The sequence below is a fragment of the Haliotis rufescens genome, unplaced genomic scaffold (genome assembly GCF_023055435.1).
Source record: "Haliotis rufescens isolate VD_foot unplaced genomic scaffold, xgHalRufe1.0.p SCAF_107, whole genome shotgun sequence".
In the NCBI taxonomy this organism is placed as follows: domain Eukaryota; kingdom Metazoa; phylum Mollusca; class Gastropoda; order Lepetellida; family Haliotidae; genus Haliotis; species Haliotis rufescens.
In genome coordinates, this window is record NW_025963788.1 from 365,151 (window position 1) to 385,498 (window position 20,348).

Genomic DNA, 20,348 nt, shown 5'->3' on the forward strand with positions numbered 1-20,348 from the left:
TATTGCTTACGCGTGGCCTGCCACTCTTTTGATGGTCTCTGACTGCATTCGCCTGTTGCCAACGTTGTCATAGACAATGGTGTTTCTGTGGACGTTAATTTGTCTTGCAACATCGCGTTGACCCAATCCTGCTTCAAGCAAACCAATAGCTCACAGACGCTCATTTTCGGACAGGCTTGGCATTTCGTAATGTTGGATAATTGTGTGATTTTGTTGTTTTTCGGAGTGGTTGTTGTCTGCGAGATGCTAAACAATGCATATGAAATCCCGTTAACACACGTTTTTATACCCATTCTTTGGTAGTGAAATACATGGGGTTTGCACAAAAGTCATCTTTTGCATGGAATGCATGCTTTTCTGTGCGGTTCCGTTTTTGTGACTTGATTCCATTCATGTACTACAATAAATGAAAACCAAACTTTTATTGTTTGAAAAATGCCCTAAAATATTGGTGTCACGGGAACTTTTATTGTTGAGTATATATTTACAGTCAGTTGGCCTATTACTGTTTCGTTATGTGAGTGAGTTTCATGTTCAACATTCAGCTGAAGAAAAGAAATACACGACTTTCCAAGTTGAGGGGGGGCGAGATCCATCTGAAGAGATACAATGTGGGACGTACATGGGACGGAGCCTTAGAGATGTGCAGGTCTGACGGCGCCACACTGGTCAAGATAGACACCGCGGAGAAACAGGACATCGTCGGAGGGTTGTTCAACTTCAGCTTTAAAAAGAAAGGTAAGTGACACTGGCAGCAGAGCTTCTGATTTCAACAGGTCAACATGTGATAGACTAAAACCCAACAATATCAAAGTCTAAGCAACCCATTCTTGCCATAAAAGGCGACTATGCTTGTCGTAAGAGTCGGGTGGTACGGCTCGCTGATTTGGTTAATGCATATCATCGTATACCAACTGCATAGATCGATGCTTATGATGTCAATCACTAGAGTGTCAGGGGACAAGATTCGATTATTTACAGATCGCCGTCATATAGCTGGAATATGGCTGGAACAAAAGATGTGTCAGTCACACGAACTAATCAATCACAGCCTTTAGTCCGTCATTACCCTCGTCTGCCCCCTCCCATCAGTTACACAGTAACATAAGTTACAAACAGTTCTATCACCACCATCTGTAAAGCATATTCTCCCGTCAGTCATACAGTCGCGTCAGTCACACCAACCAATAACTCAGCCATTCTGGTCAATCACACTCTTTCGTCAGTCACACCCTCTCGTGATTTACACAAAACATTAAGTTTAATCATGCCCTCCCGTCAATCACACCAACAAATAAGTCACAAACCTCCGTCAGTCACATCCATCCTCTAGGCATAACCTCCAGAAAAAAACAAAATATCGATACTGTCGCGTCTTCACATCATTCCGCCACTCACACAACCCTCCGTCTCACTCTCCCCTCATCCCCTCCAGTTTGTGTTTCAGAGTATCCCTGGATTGGACTGCGGGACTCAACCAGGTCAAACGTCTACAGATGGACTGACGGTTCCGTCCCGACGTACACGAACTGGGACAAAGGGGAGCCCAGCTTTACATATCGATCGAAGGACGAGGAGTGTGTCCTGATCCTTTTACAGATGTTTGGGTCTGCATGGAACGATCGTGACTGCAGTAAATTACACTGGTTTGTGTGTGAAATGTGATTTGAACATGTTCACCAAATAATGCCTGCAGCACCTGCCTATGCAATCATCGTTCATCAGGGTGGAATGTCAACAGACAGACAAGCATTTCTGTTATAGCATGGCGTGAGAAGTGATGCGATCTTAGACATAAGCAACTTTTCACATACACATCTATCCCTCTTACATTTAACTCTCTGTCACTAAGTATCGAGCCTCATCAACCAGTGTAACTGACTGCACTGATATACCGTGGAGATGGGACAAAAAAGGACAGATGCCTTGTTGTGTTAAGGAGATATCATGTCGATCTTTCACATACCCAGAAACATATCAGGGACTCATGGCCGAGTAGGGTGCAACCCATGGACAAAAAGGAATACCCCAGTAGTATATATATATATATATATATATATACGACAGAACTACTTGTAAACTATCGAATTGTTTCAGTTAGCAATTTCAAACTTCAAATGTTAACTAAATATAACCTTTAATTTAAAGTATTATGCTACTTTTGTTTTATACAAAGTCGTTAGATGAGATTATAAATTTGTTTGAGTTTATTCGAAAATGTTCGACATTCAGTTTGTGTCCATATTTAATCAGTCAGGGTGGCCTATTGTGGAATTTCAATTCCAGCTCTAGAAAACGGTGTCACTGAAGCCCGCGTAAAAGGACTTATAACATCCTGTGTACTGTGATTCCCTGCCTTCATTACCGCCAGGAGACACGTCAAGCTGAATGTATGTGAACTTGATTGAATGTGATGTAAAACTGACTGTTTGATTGAACATTATTTTGGAATCTTCAAAAATTCAGTGTGTTTATATTTCAGTGTATTTTATTGGTTACCAAAGATTGTAACCGAGTTACATTGTTTTTGTTGAGATTCGGTAGAAACTCATTGCATTGTATTTGGACAGTGACAAGTCGTCAGGCATGTTGTGCAATTTAATCTAAGCAGTCAGGAAGTTGATTTACTAGTATTTAGATGCTACACTGGGGTGTAAAGTTCCACAAACGGCGAGACTGGTCTCGCATTGTATAGGGTCTTACAGCATTGGACAAGTGGGTCAAGAGCGCGTGTGCCTAATGTCTCACACTTTCTGTCGCACACCTATCTTCATCACGTCAAGACAAGCTTTCATGTGAGGATCGCTGATCGTCCCTTAATTCCTTGCTTAGCCCATATCGGAAGCTTGACCACTGTCACTGCTGGGTGAATATATATTATTATCGCTGACATCAGCTAATCACCTTTGTATTTTGTATTTGACGCTGGCCAATGCATTTTGCTTGTTTTTCTAATGACCGGATGCCTTTGTGATTACAACTGACCACTGACAGCAGTCGTGACTAGTTTCTATCCTCTAATGAAGCTAAAATGAGTGTGCGTGAACTTTGGCACTTTCTCGTAGAAGTTACCGATGCATGGGACAGATTATAAACGTAAATATAGATATTTCCAGGCATTAACCAGGTGAGGACAAAAGGTGGTAGATACATAATTAACAAACAGAGGCGGCGTAAATAAAGTTGTTTGGTTATTTTCTTATGCCTTAATGTCAGATAACATTATCAAAACATAAACAGCTCAAATTGGGTTTGGAAATTCTGAAAACACGGGGACAGGATGTTCTTTACACATTATATTGCCTGTGAGATTTACTGTGCAAAGGTGTTTACATGTATATTTCATCGTTTCTGCCGTTCTTTATTGGAAATAAAATTACACTGTGGTGTCATGGCTATTGCTGCTTAAGGCGTGGTAGTGTTTGACTCCCGGCCTTCATTACAACGAGGTGACTTGTATTTGTTTTCTGTTTAACACTGCACTGAGCAATATTCCAGCTATAGGATAGTTGGTTTGTTGGTTTGTTGTTTAACGCCACACTCAGAATATTCCAACTATTTGACAGCGGTCTCTAAATAATCGAGTCTGGACCAGACGATCCAGTGATTAATATCATGAGCATCGATCCACGCAATTGGGATTGGTGACATGCATCAACCAAGTCTGCGAGCCTGACCACCCTGTCCCGTTAGTTGCCTTTACGACAAGCATAGTCACATTTTACGGCAAGTATGGGTTGCTGAAGAGCTATTCTGCACTGGAATCTTCACGGGTCTCCAGATAAAGGAAGGCAGTGTGTGAATAATCATTTCTGAACCAAAACGTCCAGTGACATCGATCAACTTACACTGCAAACACGAATACGTCGGTTTTTTTACGTATATGGTCATTGGACGGATGAACGACTAAAAATTCATTAAAACTGATTAATTGGTAAGCGTCTAGAAAGTGTCAAGAAAAGGGTCGAGTTTTTTCAAGCGTAAAATGGACGGGAAAACGATGCTTTTTGCTCCGCCTTGAACAACTGTTAACGGCCAATCAGATGGCGCTGGTCCCCCGACGCACGTGATTCATAAGGCTTCCTTTCGGAAGCTTTAGGTTTCGTAATTCTGGCATGCCTTGCTCTAGTATCTGTCGCGCGCAGTGCAGCAAGATTTGTTGATAAGCCAGTTTTAGAATATGTAACATGTTAATTGAATTCAGACACGCGCCAAGAAGTCAAACCAAACAATGTTACCAAGTTTATTGTGGTAACATATCCCTCGGCTATGAACAGTTACCCCTATCGGATAATAGTTTGTGTTAAATTTGGTTATAAGAATAACTGTTTTTTTAATGTGAAGTTTACAAGATAAACGGATTGGACGAGAGGTCGGTCACATGACGTTCTTCACGTGACTGTATTCTTGAAATGGCGTAAACACTGACTTCTTCCACATTCATGGGGAAAACCCTTGGAATTCCCTGGTACGAATTTATACAGAAGCGTGGTTGCATGCCCGTTTAAGGATACCCTCGCTACAACCCATCCCAGAGAAAAAAAACTATCGCAGCAATCTATGAATTTACCTTAGTATCTATTTGACACATCTTTACAATCACCTTTCAACAATCGGCCAATTAATCAGTGATGACAACGCTTGAAATAGCCACCGGTTAATTAACAACTTCGGAAATATCTCCCATCACGTTTAGCGTGTCGGCCATTTTGACGTGTTGTACTTGATGTAAATGTTTTACGACGCTCTGTCATTGGAATTGACTTACTGAGGTAATTCTGTAAAAGATCTTCTCATCTAATGAGGATGTTGTTTGGAATATATTTCTTGTAAACATACTAAAACATATGTTCCTCGCTTTGGGGGAACTATTTTATTCCGGGATGGCCTATAAAAGCTAGTAGTAAGTCAAGGCACCATGCGTGTATATGATCTGTTATTATATATGCTTAACAAATACGGTTTTGGGCGTTAATAAAATACACTGACGCAAGTTTATTCTATTCAAATCAATTGGTCAAAATATGTCTCGTTGTCGCATTGTCGCCCCATCACAAATGTGTATAAAAGGCGTAACGTTCAGTTAATGTTTTAGTTAGGAAGCCGTAACCAAGTTACATCTGTCTTAGAAGTTCAACCTGATACATGTACGTCTTGAAATGAATACAGAAGTCCGTCCGCGAGTCCATAACGTTATATTGTGAGCTCTTCTCTAAAAGTGCTTAGTGTTCGACTCCCAGTTCCAAACACGTAGTAAATCATCAACAATCCACATACCTCTAGTGCAGTTGTCTTCCGGAAGATCTTACTCTTGACCGTATTAGACAACTGACGAGCGCACGCCTGACCTGTGACCCCGTTGCAACCCTCATGATGTGTTGCCGAAAGAAAAATGTGTGCTCCAGCCCAGCGCAGAGCTCGCGACACACTGTATACTGAATGTTGTATACAGTATATTGCAGTTGATATACTGTATGCTGCATGTGACACTTATTTGCGGAAATGTTACAACTTTCAAGATTCAAGATTTAATTTGCAATTACTTTATGTACAACAGACTGCCGTCATATATCACTGGAATACTGCTGAGAGCGGCTTTAAAACAATTTGTTTTCATAATGGAACGCTGCAGTCAATTTAAATAGAACCGCATACATGTAGTACCAACTCACTCACTCTGTGTCGAATATTCAGCAGAAAATATATTATTAACCAGGTCTTTAGGAAGAGATATCAGATTTTTATAAGCAGTCACATAGGGATGATAAAGGACCTCTCGCTGATTAGGTTCTTGTTTACTTAAGAGCAGAGTTGGCCATGTTAGATGATATAACCAAAATCCAGAAGCTCCGGCGGGGGCCAAACTGGTCTTGTTAGTGTATGGTATGAGCTGTGACGTTGACCAAAGAGAATAATGTAAAAAATGAGACCAACCCAAGTCTATAATGTTTGGGAAAGTCTAGATTTCCACGGCTCTAGCCTGAAATCAAGATTTGTTCTAGGCTCCATTTTTTAGTATTTGACATTACTGCATTTGATTATTAGGGCATGATCATGTATATGTTCACTGTAGTAATGTACACAACAGTCAACTTGATGATACTTTTTATCATAGTGTAGCGCGGCATCAACGATTACTTTAAGATATCCTCACTTGTCATCGATGTATTGACATCGAACAATGGACGTCAATTCGAAATTCTTATAGATAGCTTCAATTGGGACAGCGCCGGCGTCAGTACAATTTTCCTAGTTAAAATATGTATCTACAAAATATAATCTGAAGCAGACAAGAACAATATCCTTTTATTAATGCTTACTTTCATTGATAGAATTGAGGCAATCTAGGCTTGCCAAATCGTTCTGGACTTGAGCTGGATTCCTTTTAAATTCATTCTGTATGGTCTAGGAGACGAACGGGCGTCAGTATCGCATGGAGAACTGGGACAGCCTGAATCAGTGTATTCGGATATGTTGTGGAGTTTCGGTTTTGGGCTGTTTGCTGAATAGAAGAAGGGCTCACGAAGAAGGGCACAATAAAGAGATTAAATCATTACCACCTCTCTTTATATGAGATATGTTATCGTGATTTGAAATCTCTTTTGGAGAATTGCGAGTTATTTTTACTCTGTATTCTTTCGTCATGGTAGCATATATATTTTCTATGTTGCTTTTGGAATTATCCACAAATAATAAGAACTACAATGTACACCTCTCTCTGGAGATATACAATAATACTACTGAAGGGCATATCTCAAAAATCAGACTTATCGACAAATATTTCTTTCTTAAATACTACCCGTTACAGGCATTGTGATCATTATATCATACTTTGTACAGTTTAAAAGTCAAATAATGACAAATTGTGTATCTTTCTTCATTTTGAACTAATTATCGTTTCTGCAATAAAACCTTAGCATCAGATAGTAATATAAACGAATATGATCTGTACTCTGATAAATGAATTATCAGTTTTGTATTATGAATTAGATAAACAGAAATATGAAAGTAAAACAAATTATTTTAATCTATTCGTGTGAGTAGGTAATGAGAGATCTAGGCAACTCACTAACGTAGCCATTTGTGAAAAATTATATTAAAAGTTTAGGGGTTTGAACATGTACATTGAATGACAGGGAAGAAAGCAACGCAATAATTAAATTATGAATCAAATTATGTTTAAATATAACAGAATATTTAGAAAAATATAAGTTTAATTTCTCATTGTTGGAAGGTGTTTAATAATATATTTTGTTTGATTGTTTGTTGTTTAACGCTGCACTCAGCAATATACCAGCTATATGACGGTGGTTCGTAAATAATCCAGTCTGGACCAGACAATCTAGTTATGATCATCAAGAGCACCGATCTACACATTTGGGATATGATAAACATGCATCAACCGAGTCAGTGAGCCTAACCACCCGATCATGTTAGTCGCCTTCGTACAAGCATGGGATGTTGAAGGCCCAGTCTATCCCGGATCATCACGGGTATTTTTTTAAATAATAAGGTACAATGAAATTCTGTATATGCCCATAATAAGTGTGTATAAGTAGGTCGATAATATGTCCATACACGCCAAGTAAATGGTATATGCATTAATTTAAATGCATGTGGTTATATGATGAGTTCTTTCACAAGTCTATATTTCAAGACATGTATTTGATATTCATAATAACTCCACAAAAGCTACACAATGGCGACAAAACGGTACCAGCATCATAGATACCAATAATACATGAGATACATATACTTACTTTAAAGTTAAAACATGTATCTAAATAGAAAATTAAAAGGATACACTTCCGACATTTTTCGTATTTTGTTTTCGTTTGGAGAGAGAAGTTGTGATTGGTATCTGATGGGTGCAAACAGGTGTTCCCTTCCGCCCAGGCCTTACGGCAATGCTATAGCCCAAAATGAAACAAGCCTTGTTCAACAGGTTCAGGCTGAAATTTCCATCCCACATGGGCTCCTTTTAAATTTAAATATAATTTCTCGTATCGATATGTGTCAGAAGAAAGGAATTAAATATTACAGCACTGGTGAAAAGGTTATATGCGCATGTCAGCGTCGATCCTACAATATCCTTTTATGCAAAATACATATGTACTGATGAATTAACGTAGTAATACTACGCAAATATATGTCCAGATGTATACATCAGTATCATCTTGTGATCTTAATTCGTGCTTTAAGCTCTTTTTCTACAGGAAATTCTGGGGTATTACATCACACCTGAAAGCCAGGTCCAAATTCAAGTCATAATTTCATGGTCCGTCTTGTATGTTGGAAATCCAATATCGCAATATGGCTGAATATTGCTGAACGTGGTATTAATTACTCACATAATTATTCCATTTTCTACAGTCATCTACGAACACTATCTTTAAGGAGGTATATCTAGATCATCCAAATGTCCATACATATATGTCCACATTTATATGTATAAAGAAAGTCGTCCTGCACTCTTCCTTTAAAGATAAATGCTAAGCATTTCCTCTGTATGTATTTATATAATATAAATATCGTTTTAATGTAATGCTGATGCAGTGAACGTACCACAGTACTGATGCTAAAATAACATCTAATTTCTGAAATGAACATATTTTACAGAAAAAAATAAATTTTTAAACAATAGTTATAAAATATAATAACAAGGAGCCAAGAGCCAACTATTGCTCTGTGTTGGACATATTTGTTTCGGGGACAGTATGACAGACAAACCTGATGCCTTTAAGTATACAGATAAGTAAGTATAGCTGCTGTACATATTCAAATATGTTCGTGATTAACCCAACCTTTGAAAAATATTGAAAGATGAGTGGTAACTCTTTATGCCATTATTTCAAATGAAAATGAGAGCACATCAGGAAAGCATGACACTTTAATATACGTATCTTGTTAACCCAATATTCTTATTTAAGTAAGAGCAGCATGTATATCGAGAGTATATGATTGGTGCGTGACTTATCAGACAGTGCTTTCAGAAAGTGTGTATATTCTGTTTATCGGCAATAAATAGCATAAGACGATTCATACGGGTAAAAACGATTTACTTCAGATCGAGTATAGATTACTTAAGGTAAGGGGGAAATGTATGTAATTAACAGAACTTTGGCCGGGTTTAAAGGATTTGGGTCCTGGCTTGTGCTTTATGTTAGACGTGTAGACGGCATTTCCAGGTTTGACGTATCAATGACCAAAATGCTGTCTGATGCAATTCTCTGCCTTTTCGGGTAAACAATCGGCTTGCCTTTGGATGTGTTTGTGGCGGGTGCCACCATTGGATCGGAATGAGCTCGCGTTTTTGCGAGCACCCAGTGTCATCATTTATTATGATGAATCATGGAACATGCTCCTGATGTTGTTGCAATCGTGCAGTTGGCGCTACTTTTGGCAAGGCTTTCTCATGAAAATGGATAGTTTCTGTCGCTTTTGTTGACCGATAAACACGAAAAGATAAAATTTTAGTGTATATGGTCATGTAATTAAGAAACAATACGACCAGTGGGAGTTGTTTATTGTACGATAAACAACGCCCGAGACTCGTTTATTTCTATATGAGATCTCAACATTACGTACAGCCTCTTTGAGTGTGTTAAATTAGGAAAAAATACATGCTCTACAATATTTACCGGTACTTAAATAATGATGACTCCTTGAATAGAATCCCACAGCGACCATGCTATATAAATCCATTTTAGGAATTGAGTTTGGTCTTTCCCGCATATTCTCACAATTTTCTCGTCAATTATCTGTACCTTTTCTCCCAATACCGATTGTCATATCACTCTTACTTTCGGATTTTCCAGCAACATTTATTGGGAACAACTCACTTGACACATACCTCTCAAATATAATGTCATATTTACGACGTTTTCAAGTTACGAGTGCATGTTCGAATCGCAATAAATGACGTCATGATAGAACAATGTTTTATCGTGAAATAAATATCGCTTCCTTCTTTGTTCTTTGCGATTTATCGCATAGCTATCTTATATCATCAAATGTCAATTTCTTACTGCTTTATCATGACGTATCCGTGTCATGTCGCAATAACATACACAAATATCGTTGACTTCGACGTAGAATAGCGTCATGAAATATGATTATCCTCTTGTGTGCAATATTTCTGGTTGATAGATCTAACATATTCTTACTTTAAGAATAGCGACTATACATTATTATATCCCTTATCAGGTCTCTGTAACATTTGTAAAATGATACAAATATAAAAATACAACTGAACCTAAATGTTTTAATATGTTTTAATATCCTTACGTTGCTGAGTGTGGCATTAAACAACAAACAAACAAACAAAACATAATATCTTTCAGAATTATGTAAACAATTCCGATGCTAAAAATAATCTCACAATCTCCATACCTCTTTCTCTCTTTTTACTATGAAAATCCGCCGTGATATTGCTGGAATATTCCTAAAAGCGGCGTAAAACCATACTCACTCACTCATTATTATGAAAACATAATAACTTTTTTTAATAATCGGAAGGAATAACAATGACAATACTATCATAATTATCATCGTTATTTATGTTACTTTTCCTTAAGTGAAGTAGTCCTTCACACTATACATTCAGTGAAGAAGCCAATGAACATATGAACTATGTAACATACATTAATGGAAATTAGATGAACAGTTGAAGTAAGCAAATGATATTATTCGGTCGAACGTCTATCAGCCATGTATTCCATTCATAAAGAACATTTCACGTGGGACCAACAGAGGGAATTATGACTATCGACTTGCTAATTATTGTTTTATATTCATGCTAGCTCAAACGATCTATTGGTTTGATTTATTGCTATGGTATCCACAAAATAAGTAGGATCCAAATTTTTCCGTTTTTGTTGAAATAAAACTGAATTATATTTGCTGTTTACATATCAAAGTTTGCCAAACTGTTACAAAATATCACTGATCATATGAGAGAGAGAGAAAGAGAGAGAGAGAGAGAGAGAGAGAGAGAGAGAGAGAGAGAGAGAGAGAGAGAGAGAGAGAGAGAGAGAGAGAATAAATAAATAAATAAATAAAAATAAGAAGAATTGTACAGCATAAAAATGGCTACGTATGTAGCTCGGGTAGATATGTAGAATGCCCGGCCAGTATGCCCTTTGAGTCACTACAGTTTCAGTCATTAAATTGCGTAAAACAGTATTTGAGTGAAAGAAAACACTATAAGTGAGTGAAACAAAAGACCTCAGTACAGGCTCGTCCAGTCCCTCAACCCTAAGTCTGCATGTATCAATGCTCATACCTGCCACATCCTCAACCACTCAACTTACTCACACAATCATCTCACAACATGTTCGCCAACCCCCGTATCACAACGCATGCACACATGCATGCACGCACACACACACACACACACCACATTCGTCTTTCCCCACCATTATGTCTACATCAGCCATCATGGATCCATGCGCATGCTTTCATACATAATCCATCTTCCCACCAATCCCCAACATCCATCGAACTATAACTATATCCGCCCTCATGTATCGGTATTCGTGCTTACATACATCAACCTCCAACCATTCCCCTAAATCCATCGCACTATAACTATTACTATAACCGCCTTCGTGCATCCGTACTTATGTTCATGTTGCATTACATATGCATCGAATTACATGTTTACAATATCGTAAATATTTTACATGTACACATTATATATCAGCAAACAGAAAGAGGGGCAGCCTGGAATTTTACAATGGCATCTGAATGCACTAAGCAGTTCAACTGGTCAGGAGGTGAGAGTTGCGGAAGACTACGATAAACTTCAGCTACAGATCGCCATTACTAATATCTAAAGTGTGAATAAAGATCACAGCTTGCTATGACGTGTACTTCATGCCTGCAGAATTAGCAATGTCCTTAGCTCTAAATTGTATGTCTAAATGCTTATGTAGACAAAGACCCAAATGTTTATAGGCATGACCATATTATATTCTACGCAAATATCAGCACATTAAAAAACAAAGCTAGATTGAGTCTTTGAAGGGCATTAAGAACTGATACACACAAGGAAAAATATTTATGGATGTCAACGGAGGAACACTGCGTTTCGGAATAAATACTTTCTCCTTCATCAGGTGCATATTATTAAATGCTATGAGGCAGAGAACATATATTTCTACCTGTAAGAACAACAAAAGTAAAAAGATAGCAAAGAAGGGAACGCAACAAGGGAAGCCAACAGATAACTGGCATGGCGCTGATTACCCCGCCTCCCGTTTGCCCATTGTCCATTTCCCATTACCAATCATTCATAAGTTAAGTTTTGGCTTTAATTTGTCCATTGATAATCAACCATCAACGTCTATTATCTCCACCCTAAAAATATGTAGTTTACTGAGAAAGTTGTATCCAAATATAATGTGTGTTACGGTTGACCACTTTCTTAAAGGAATTGTTAGTTCAAAGCTTTCGGTCATAGAAGCCGTGCCATTTTTCTCTTGTCAGAGGAGTACACAAAGTATACGTCATCTGGACTAACATTTTTGGTTCGGATGCTGGGTTAGATCGCCAACTTTGTGTTCTGGCGATTGGGTGCCTCACTCACAGTGTGGGTTCAAATCCCGGACGGGAGTCAACCCAAGAAAGTACGAGAATCTGTACTTAACTCAGAAACATTTGTTGTCAAGAAAACACAATAAATGTATATTCGGCTTTGGATGGGTAATGATATCACAGACATATACGGATATTGATGATGACTTGGAGGAGCTTCGTAACACACGTCTTCTCAATTCAGGGATTGGTAAATCCAAATATGTGTGTGCGCGTGCGTGCGTGCGTGCGTGCGTAAATGTGGGCCTGTTGGATGTTACATAAAACATTCATCTTTAGCGGGATGGTAGTTCGAGTTGGATTAGCATGTTAACTATATGATCTTCTTTAGGCAGAGAATGCCGCGCATGAATGTATTGATGAAATTCCTAGGTACATTGGGCCTTTTCGTCCCCAGGAATACCCACAGTGGAGACTTCAATGGTGATAGGGTGTACACAATGTGCTACCTGGTAGATTGTGTGTCATCAGACCGGACAACGTTGGTCTTTGACTGATTGTGGCGTAAAACACACTTATTCATTTACTTATATCGGAAATTGAATGTTCATCTTAATTGTTATTGTTGAACATGTAATATATTTTTAAAGAAATAAAACAGTGACATAATAACTACAACTTTATGTGAGCGCGAGTAGCTTTTTTGGAATGAGATGAATAATTCTTATAAAGTTGTAAGCTTCTTCACAACCGTGTAACTATGAATTGACTTTATTGGGTAATCAAAAAAGAGATAGGACCTAAAATAGCCAAATTTCATACGATTTCACTTGTCCACCATCTTGGATGCGCGTTTGAAGCCACTGAGAATGCCCCCAGCAGAGTTGGACGAACATTCTGCGCTGGCGCGGCTGAGTTGACCAGAGGCTATCAGCAGTATTTCCTGTCCAGGTTATTTAGGTCAGTTGTTTGTGTGTGTGTGTGTGTGTGTGCGTGTGCGTGTGCGTGTGCGTGTGCGTGTGCGTGTGTGTGTATGTGTATGTGTGTGCGTGCGTGCGCGTGCGTGCGTGTGTGCGTGTTTGCGTGCGTGCGTGCGTGTGGGGGGTGGGGGCGGGGGGGGGGGGGGGGGTGAGATTGGGGGGATAGATGATAGATTTAGCAACAAGTAAGGTCATCTTGAGTGGGAGGGTATTCGCAGATGGATTAGCATATGAACTACGATTCTCTTTAGGCAGAAAATGAGGATCCACGATGTTCGACCTGGTAGAAGTGTATTGTCAAACCTCACAGCATTGGTTTTTTGACTGACTGTAGTGTCAAAACAAACTCATTCATTTACTTGAACTGAATGTTCATCTTAATTGTTATGGATAGTCACGGAGCCATGATCCAGAGAACAGGGTGTCATTAGATAGAAATAAACTAAGTAATAATAGGATTACCAGAAAAACGGGGTAAGTCAGTACAAGATTGAAAACTGCCCCATAATTATGTATGACATGCTTGTCGGGTATTGCTACATATATATGTGAAAACAAAGTTATTAAAATGAAGAGCAAAACTGATGAAACAATAAAAGTGTATACGTGTTATATCGTCACTGCAAAAAAAATGATTGTTTGTCTTTAGTATTAACATTCAAATACGTTATATCTGTATTAGCGATATTGTCTTTGTTCCACCGGTGAGTCAGCGTTAGCCGTACTATCTCGTAGTATAATTGAATTTCTGAAGACATCACGATACAGTTTTTACGATGCACCACGTCTGCACTAGCGCTTGATAACAGCCTTGTGTTTGGGTGTGTCAGTGGTTTAAATCGCTGCTCTTGATATTGTTGATTAAACTTTGATACTATGAACAATATAATGTTATGTGAGAGGTTGACTTTAGAACGGTAACATACTAATAGTATATAGGATGACATAAACAGAACAATGAGAAGTTCGTCCAGATTAGTGTATAGGCAACATTTAATAATTAAAATAATTACATTCAACAACTCCCCTTTTAAGTCCAATTTCCTGACTTATAAGTAAATGCAAGAACAATCGGCCGGAATACAATGTATAGTTCTTGTCCACTTCTATATGACTATATAGCCTACAATAAGCTATCGGGTCCCGTTTAGATCGGCTTGGGTGCCAGCCTAGATAGCCATAGAATAGTTTCATCTTGGAATCTCCCATATCACTGGGGATCCTCTTCAATTTAAATGGAGTTACTCGTTACGATTCCGAACCTTCACGTGACTGTGTTTATGAACCATTGTCAAATAGTGGTGACATTAAATCTAGGAAACAATACGCGAAATCGCGCATGCACAGAACGGAAAATTTGGTCATGGCATTAAGTAATCCGCATGCGCAGAACGATTGATTTCAGTTCTTCCGCTAAGCGCTTCGAGTGCAGCGTCAAACGCGGGCCTGTAATCTAACACGCGGGGACTGACCAATGAAATCTGAGAAGTAGAAATACCGGTAGACGCTGTTGCTTGATTGACAATGTCAATCAAGAAAGGGAGGAGCTTAACGCAATCGTTCTCTCCCAGTAAATTCCGATGTCAAATAACGACGTTATTTGGACGGAAAAACGATGGTTTGAAAACGTCCAAATAACGTCGTTTTTCCGTCCAATGACCATATACGGAAAAAAACGACGTTTTCGTGTTTGCAGTGTTTCATAGAGTAGGATGAAATGTGGATTGAGAGATCTGGCAGCTGTGTTTGGATGATATTCATTCTATATTTACATCTATTGAGTAAATTAAAAGTGTCCAAGTTTTTCCAATATTTAGTGTTGTCTTTTTGAACAGGATGAAATATACTATTTACTTTTCACTGATCATATGAGAGAGAGAGAGAATAAATAAATAAATAAATAAATAAAAATTAAAAAAGGTCCCTTGGAAAACATTTGCTTTTCGCGTAACCCCATAATCCACGAGTGCGCCTGCGCCGGACAAAGACGGATTTTCGCCAGGGAGCCGCCGGCGAGGGAAACGCCGGCAAGGGACCACCCGACCCGGCTTGGGTCCAATCACTCAGACGAGCGCCCGTCCGACAGCTAGGAACCTCGCCAAGTCGGCTTGTGTCAACCTGAAAGCGAATGAGTTAAAATTTGACGGCACGTCGGCATTATAAGGCGAAAAGATGACTGTTTAGCTTTTCGCGTAACCCCAAAATCCACGAGTGCGCCTGCGCCGGACAAAGACGGATTTTCGCCAGGGAGCAGCCGGCGAGGGAAACGCCGGCAAGGGACCACCCGACCCGGCTTGGGTCCAATCACTCAGACGAGCGCCCGTCCGACAGCTAGGAACCTCGCCAGGTCAGCTTGTGCCAACCTGAAAGCAAATGTGTTTGGATGATCTTGTGTGAGAATTGACGATTTTGTCAAATGTACATCTACTGAGTAAATTAAAAGTGTCCAAGTTTTTCCAATATTTAGTGTTGTCTTTTTGAACAGGATGAAATATACTATTTACTTTTCACTGATCATATGAGAGAGAGAGAGAATAAATAAATAAATAAATAAATAAAAATTAAAAAAGGTCCCTTGGAAAACATTTGCTTTTCGCGTAACCCCATAATCCACGAGTGCGCCTGCGCCGGACAAAGACGGATTTTCGCCAGGGAGCCGCCGGCGAGGGAAACGCCGGCAAGGGACCACCCGACCCGGCTTGGGTCCAATCACTCAGACGAGCGCCCGTCCGACAGCTAGGAACCTCGCCAAGTCGGCTTGTGTCAACCTGAAAGCGAATGAGTTAAAATTTGACGGCACGTCGGCATTATAAGGCGAAAAGATGACTGTTTAGCTTTTCGCGTAACCCCAAAATCCACGAGTGCGCCTGCGCCGGACAAAGACGGATTTTCGCCAGGGAGCAGCCGGCGAGGGAAACGCCGGCAAGGGACCACCCGACCCGGCTTGGGTCCAATCACTCAGACGAGCGCCCGTCCGACAGCTAGGAACCTCGCCAGGTCAGCTTGTGCCAACCTGAAAGCAAATGTGTTTGGATGATCTTGTGTGAGAATTGACGATTTTGTCAAATGTACATCTATTGAGTAAATTAAAAGTGTCCAAGTTTTTCCAATATTTAGTGTTGTCTTTTTGAACAGGATGAAATATACTATTTACTTTTCACTGATCATATGAGAGAGAGAGAGAGAGAGAGAGAGACAGAGACAAAGAGAGACAGAGAGAGAGAGAGAGGGGAGAGAGAGAGAGAAAGAATAAATAAATAAATAAATAAATAAATAAAAATTAAAAAAGGTCCCTTGGAAAACATTTGCTTTTCGCGTAACCCCATAATCCACGAGTGCGCCTGCGCCGGACAAAGACGGATTTTCGCCAGGGAGCAGCCGCCGAGGGAAACGCCGGCAAGGGACCACCCGAACCGGCTTGGGTCCAATCACTCAGAGGAGCGCCCGTCCGACAGCTAGGAACCTCGCCAAGTCGGCTTGTGTCAACCTGAAAGCGAATGAGTTAAAATTTGACGGCACGTCGGCATTATAAGGCGAAAAGATGACTGTTTAGCTTTTCGCGTTACCCCAAAATCCACGAGTGCGCCTGCACCCAACAAATACGGATTTTCGCCAGGGAGCAGCCGGCGAGGGAAACGCCGGCAAGGGACCACCCGACCCGGCTTGGGTCCAATCACTCAGACGAGCGCCCGTCCGACAGCTAGGAACCTCGCCAGGTCAGCTTGTGCCAACCTGAAAGCAAATGTGTTTGGATGATCTTGTGTGAGAATTGACGATTTTGTCAAATGTACATCTATTGAGTAAATTAAAAGTGTCCAAGTTTTTCCAATATTTAGTGTTGTCTTTTTGAACAGGGGGAAATATACTATTTACTTTTCACTGATCATATGAGAGAGAGAGAGAGAGAGAGAGAGAGAGAGAGAGACAGAGACAGAGAGAGAGAGAGGGGAGAGAGAGAGAGAAAGAATAAATAAATAAATAAATAAATAAATAAAAATTAAAAAAGGTCCCTTGGAAAACATTTGCTTTTCGCGTAACCCCAAAATCCACGAGTGCGTCTGCGCCGGACAAAGACGGATTTCGCCAGGGAGCCGCCGGCGAGGGAAACGCCGGCAAGGGACCACCCGACCCGGCTTGGGTCCAATCACTCAGAGGAGCGCCCGTCCGACAGCTAGGAACCTCGCCAAGTCGGCTTGTGTCAACCTGAAAGCGAATGAGTTAAAATTTGACGGCACGTCGGCATTATAAGGCGAAAAGATGACTGTTTAGCTTCAATTCTTCAAAATAATATTTCATACGGGTAAGACACCAGAAGAATGGTTGGTTAAATGGGGTGTAATTAAGCCAATTTATAAGAAAGGTAAGCCTTTGTTACCAAACAACTATAAACAACTTCCATTAACACTTGCAAGATGCTTGGGTATTATTTTTTACTTTTCTTGTTGACAATATATTCACTACTTTCATTGAAGTGAATGGATATTATTTTATCTGAAGTCTGAACTGGTTTCAGAAAGAACTTCTTTGCAACTCTGAGAGTGCTGGCGCCAGCCTACATGATGTCAACAACAACCACACCAAATCAGAATCAGTCGTTCGGCCAGCAGCTTTCATAGAGTAAGATGAAATGTGGATTGAGAGATCTGGCAGCTGTGTTTGGATGATATTTATTCTATATTTACATCTATTGAGTAAATTAAAAGTGTCCAAGTTTTTCCAATATTTAGTGTTGTCTTTTTGAACAGTATGAAATATACTATTTACTTTTCACTGATCATATGGGAGAGAGAGAGAGAGAGAGAGAGAGAGAGAGAGAGAGAGAGAGAGAGAGAGACAGAGAGAGAGAGAGAGAGAGAGAGAGAGAGAGAAAGAGAATAAATAAATAAATAAATACAAATGAAAAAAGGTCCCTGGGAAAACATTTGCTTTTCGCGTAACCCCAAAATCCACGAGTGCGCCTGCGCCGGACAAAGACGGATTTCGCCAGGGAGCAGCCGGCGAGGGAAACGCCGGCAAGGGACCACCCGAACCGGCTTGGGTCCAATCACTCAGAGGAGCGCCCGTCCGACAGCTAGGAACCTCGCCAAGTCGGCTTGTGTCAACCTGAAAGCGAATGAGTTAAAATTTGACGGCACGTCGGCATTATCAGGCGAAAAGATGACTGTTTAGCTTCAATTCTTCAAAATAATATTTCATACGGGTAAGACACCAGAAGAATGGTTGGTTAAATGGGGTGTAATTAAGCCAATTTATAAGAAAGGTAAGCCTTTGTTACCAAACAACTATAAACAACTTCCATTAACACTTGCAAGATGCTTGGGTATTATTTTTTACTTTTCTTGTTGACAATATATTCACTACTTTCATTGAAGTGAATGGATATTATTTTATCTGAAGTCTGAACTGGTTTCAGAAAGAACTTCTTTGCAACTCTGAGAGTGCTGGCGCCAGCCTACATGATGTCAACAACAACCACACCAAATCAGAATCAGTCGTTCGGCCAGCAGCTTTCATAGAGCAAGATGAAATGTGGATTGAGAGATCTGGCAGCTGTGTTTGGATGATATTTATTCTATATTTACATCTTTTGAGTAAATTAAAAGTGTCCAAGTTTTTCCAATATTTAGTGTTGTCTTTTTGAACAGGATGAAATATACTATTTACTTTTCACTGATCATATGAGAGAGAGAGAGAGAGAGAGAGACAGACAGAGAGAGAGGGAGAGAGAGAGAGAGAGAGAGAGAGAGAGAGAGAGAGAGAGAGAGAGAGAGAGAGAGAGAGAGAGAATAAATAAATAAATAAATAAATAAAAATTAAAAAAGGTCCCTGGGAAAACATTTGCTTTTCGCGTAACCCCAAAATCCACGAGTGCGCCTGCGCCGGACAAAGACGGATTTCGCCAGGGAGCCGCCGGCGAGGGAAACGCCGGCAAGGGACCACCCGACCCGGCTTGGGTCCGATCACTCAGAGGAGCGCCCGTCCGACAGCTAGGAACCTCGCCAAGTCGGCTTGTGTCAACCTGAAAGCGAATGAGTTAAAATTTGACGGCACGTCGGCATTATAAGGCGAAAAGATGACTGTTTAGCTTAAATTCTTCAAAATAATATTTCATACGGGTAAGACACCAGAAGAATGGTTGGTTAAATGGGGTGTAATTAAGCCAATTTATAAGAAAGGTAAGCCTTTGTTACCAAACAACTATAAACAACTTCCATTAACACTTGCAAGATGCTTGGGTATTATTTTTTACTTTTCTTGTTGACAATATATTCACTACTTTCATTGAAGTGAATGGATATTATTTTATCTGAAGTTTGAACTGGTTTCAGAAAGAACTTCTTTGCAACTCTGATAGTGCTGGCGCCAGCCTACATGATGTCAACAACAACCACACCAAATCAGAATCAGTCGTTCGGCCAGCAGCTTTCATAGAGTAAGATGAAATGTGGATTGAGAGATCTGGCAGCTGTGTTTGGAGGATATTTATTCTATATTTACATCTATTGAGTAAATTAAAAGTGTCCAAGTTTTTCCAATATTTAGTGTTGTCTTTTTGAACAGGATGAAATATACTATTTACTTTTCACTGATCATATGGGAGAGAGAGAGAGAGAGAGAGAGAGAGAGAGAGAGAGAGAGAGAGAGAGACAGAGAGAGAGAGAGAGAGAGAGAGAGAGAGAAAGAGAATAAATAAATAAATGAATACAAATGAAAAAAGGTCCCTTGGAAAACATTTGCTTTTCGCGTAACCCCAAAATCCACGAGTGCGCCTGCGCCGGACAAAGACGGATTTCGCCAGGGAGCCGCCGGCGAGGGAAACGCCGGCAAGGG

General features: G+C 40.0%; 1 protein-coding gene across 1 annotated transcript; it reads left to right on the top strand.

Moving 5' to 3' along the window:
* Positions 1-641: 641 nt before the first annotated feature.
* LOC125377938 (C-type lectin lectoxin-Enh4-like) lies at positions 642-1,665 on the top strand. The gene is made up of 2 exons (XM_048392051.1): positions 642-738; positions 1,448-1,665. The coding sequence occupies exons 1-2, from the start codon at positions 642-644 to the stop codon at positions 1,663-1,665; spliced, it is 315 nt and encodes a 104-aa protein (XP_048248008.1).
* The last annotated feature ends 18,683 nt before the right edge of the window (positions 1,666-20,348 follow it).

Coding starts and splice junctions, on each gene's coding strand:
- LOC125377938 (XM_048392051.1), top strand. CDS start 642: ATGTGCAGGTCTGACGGCGCCACACTGGTCAAGATAGACACCGCGGAG. Junction 739..1,447: donor CTTCAGCTTTAAAAAGAAAG/GTAAGTGACACT, acceptor TTTGTGTTTCAG/AGTATCCCTGGATTGGACTG.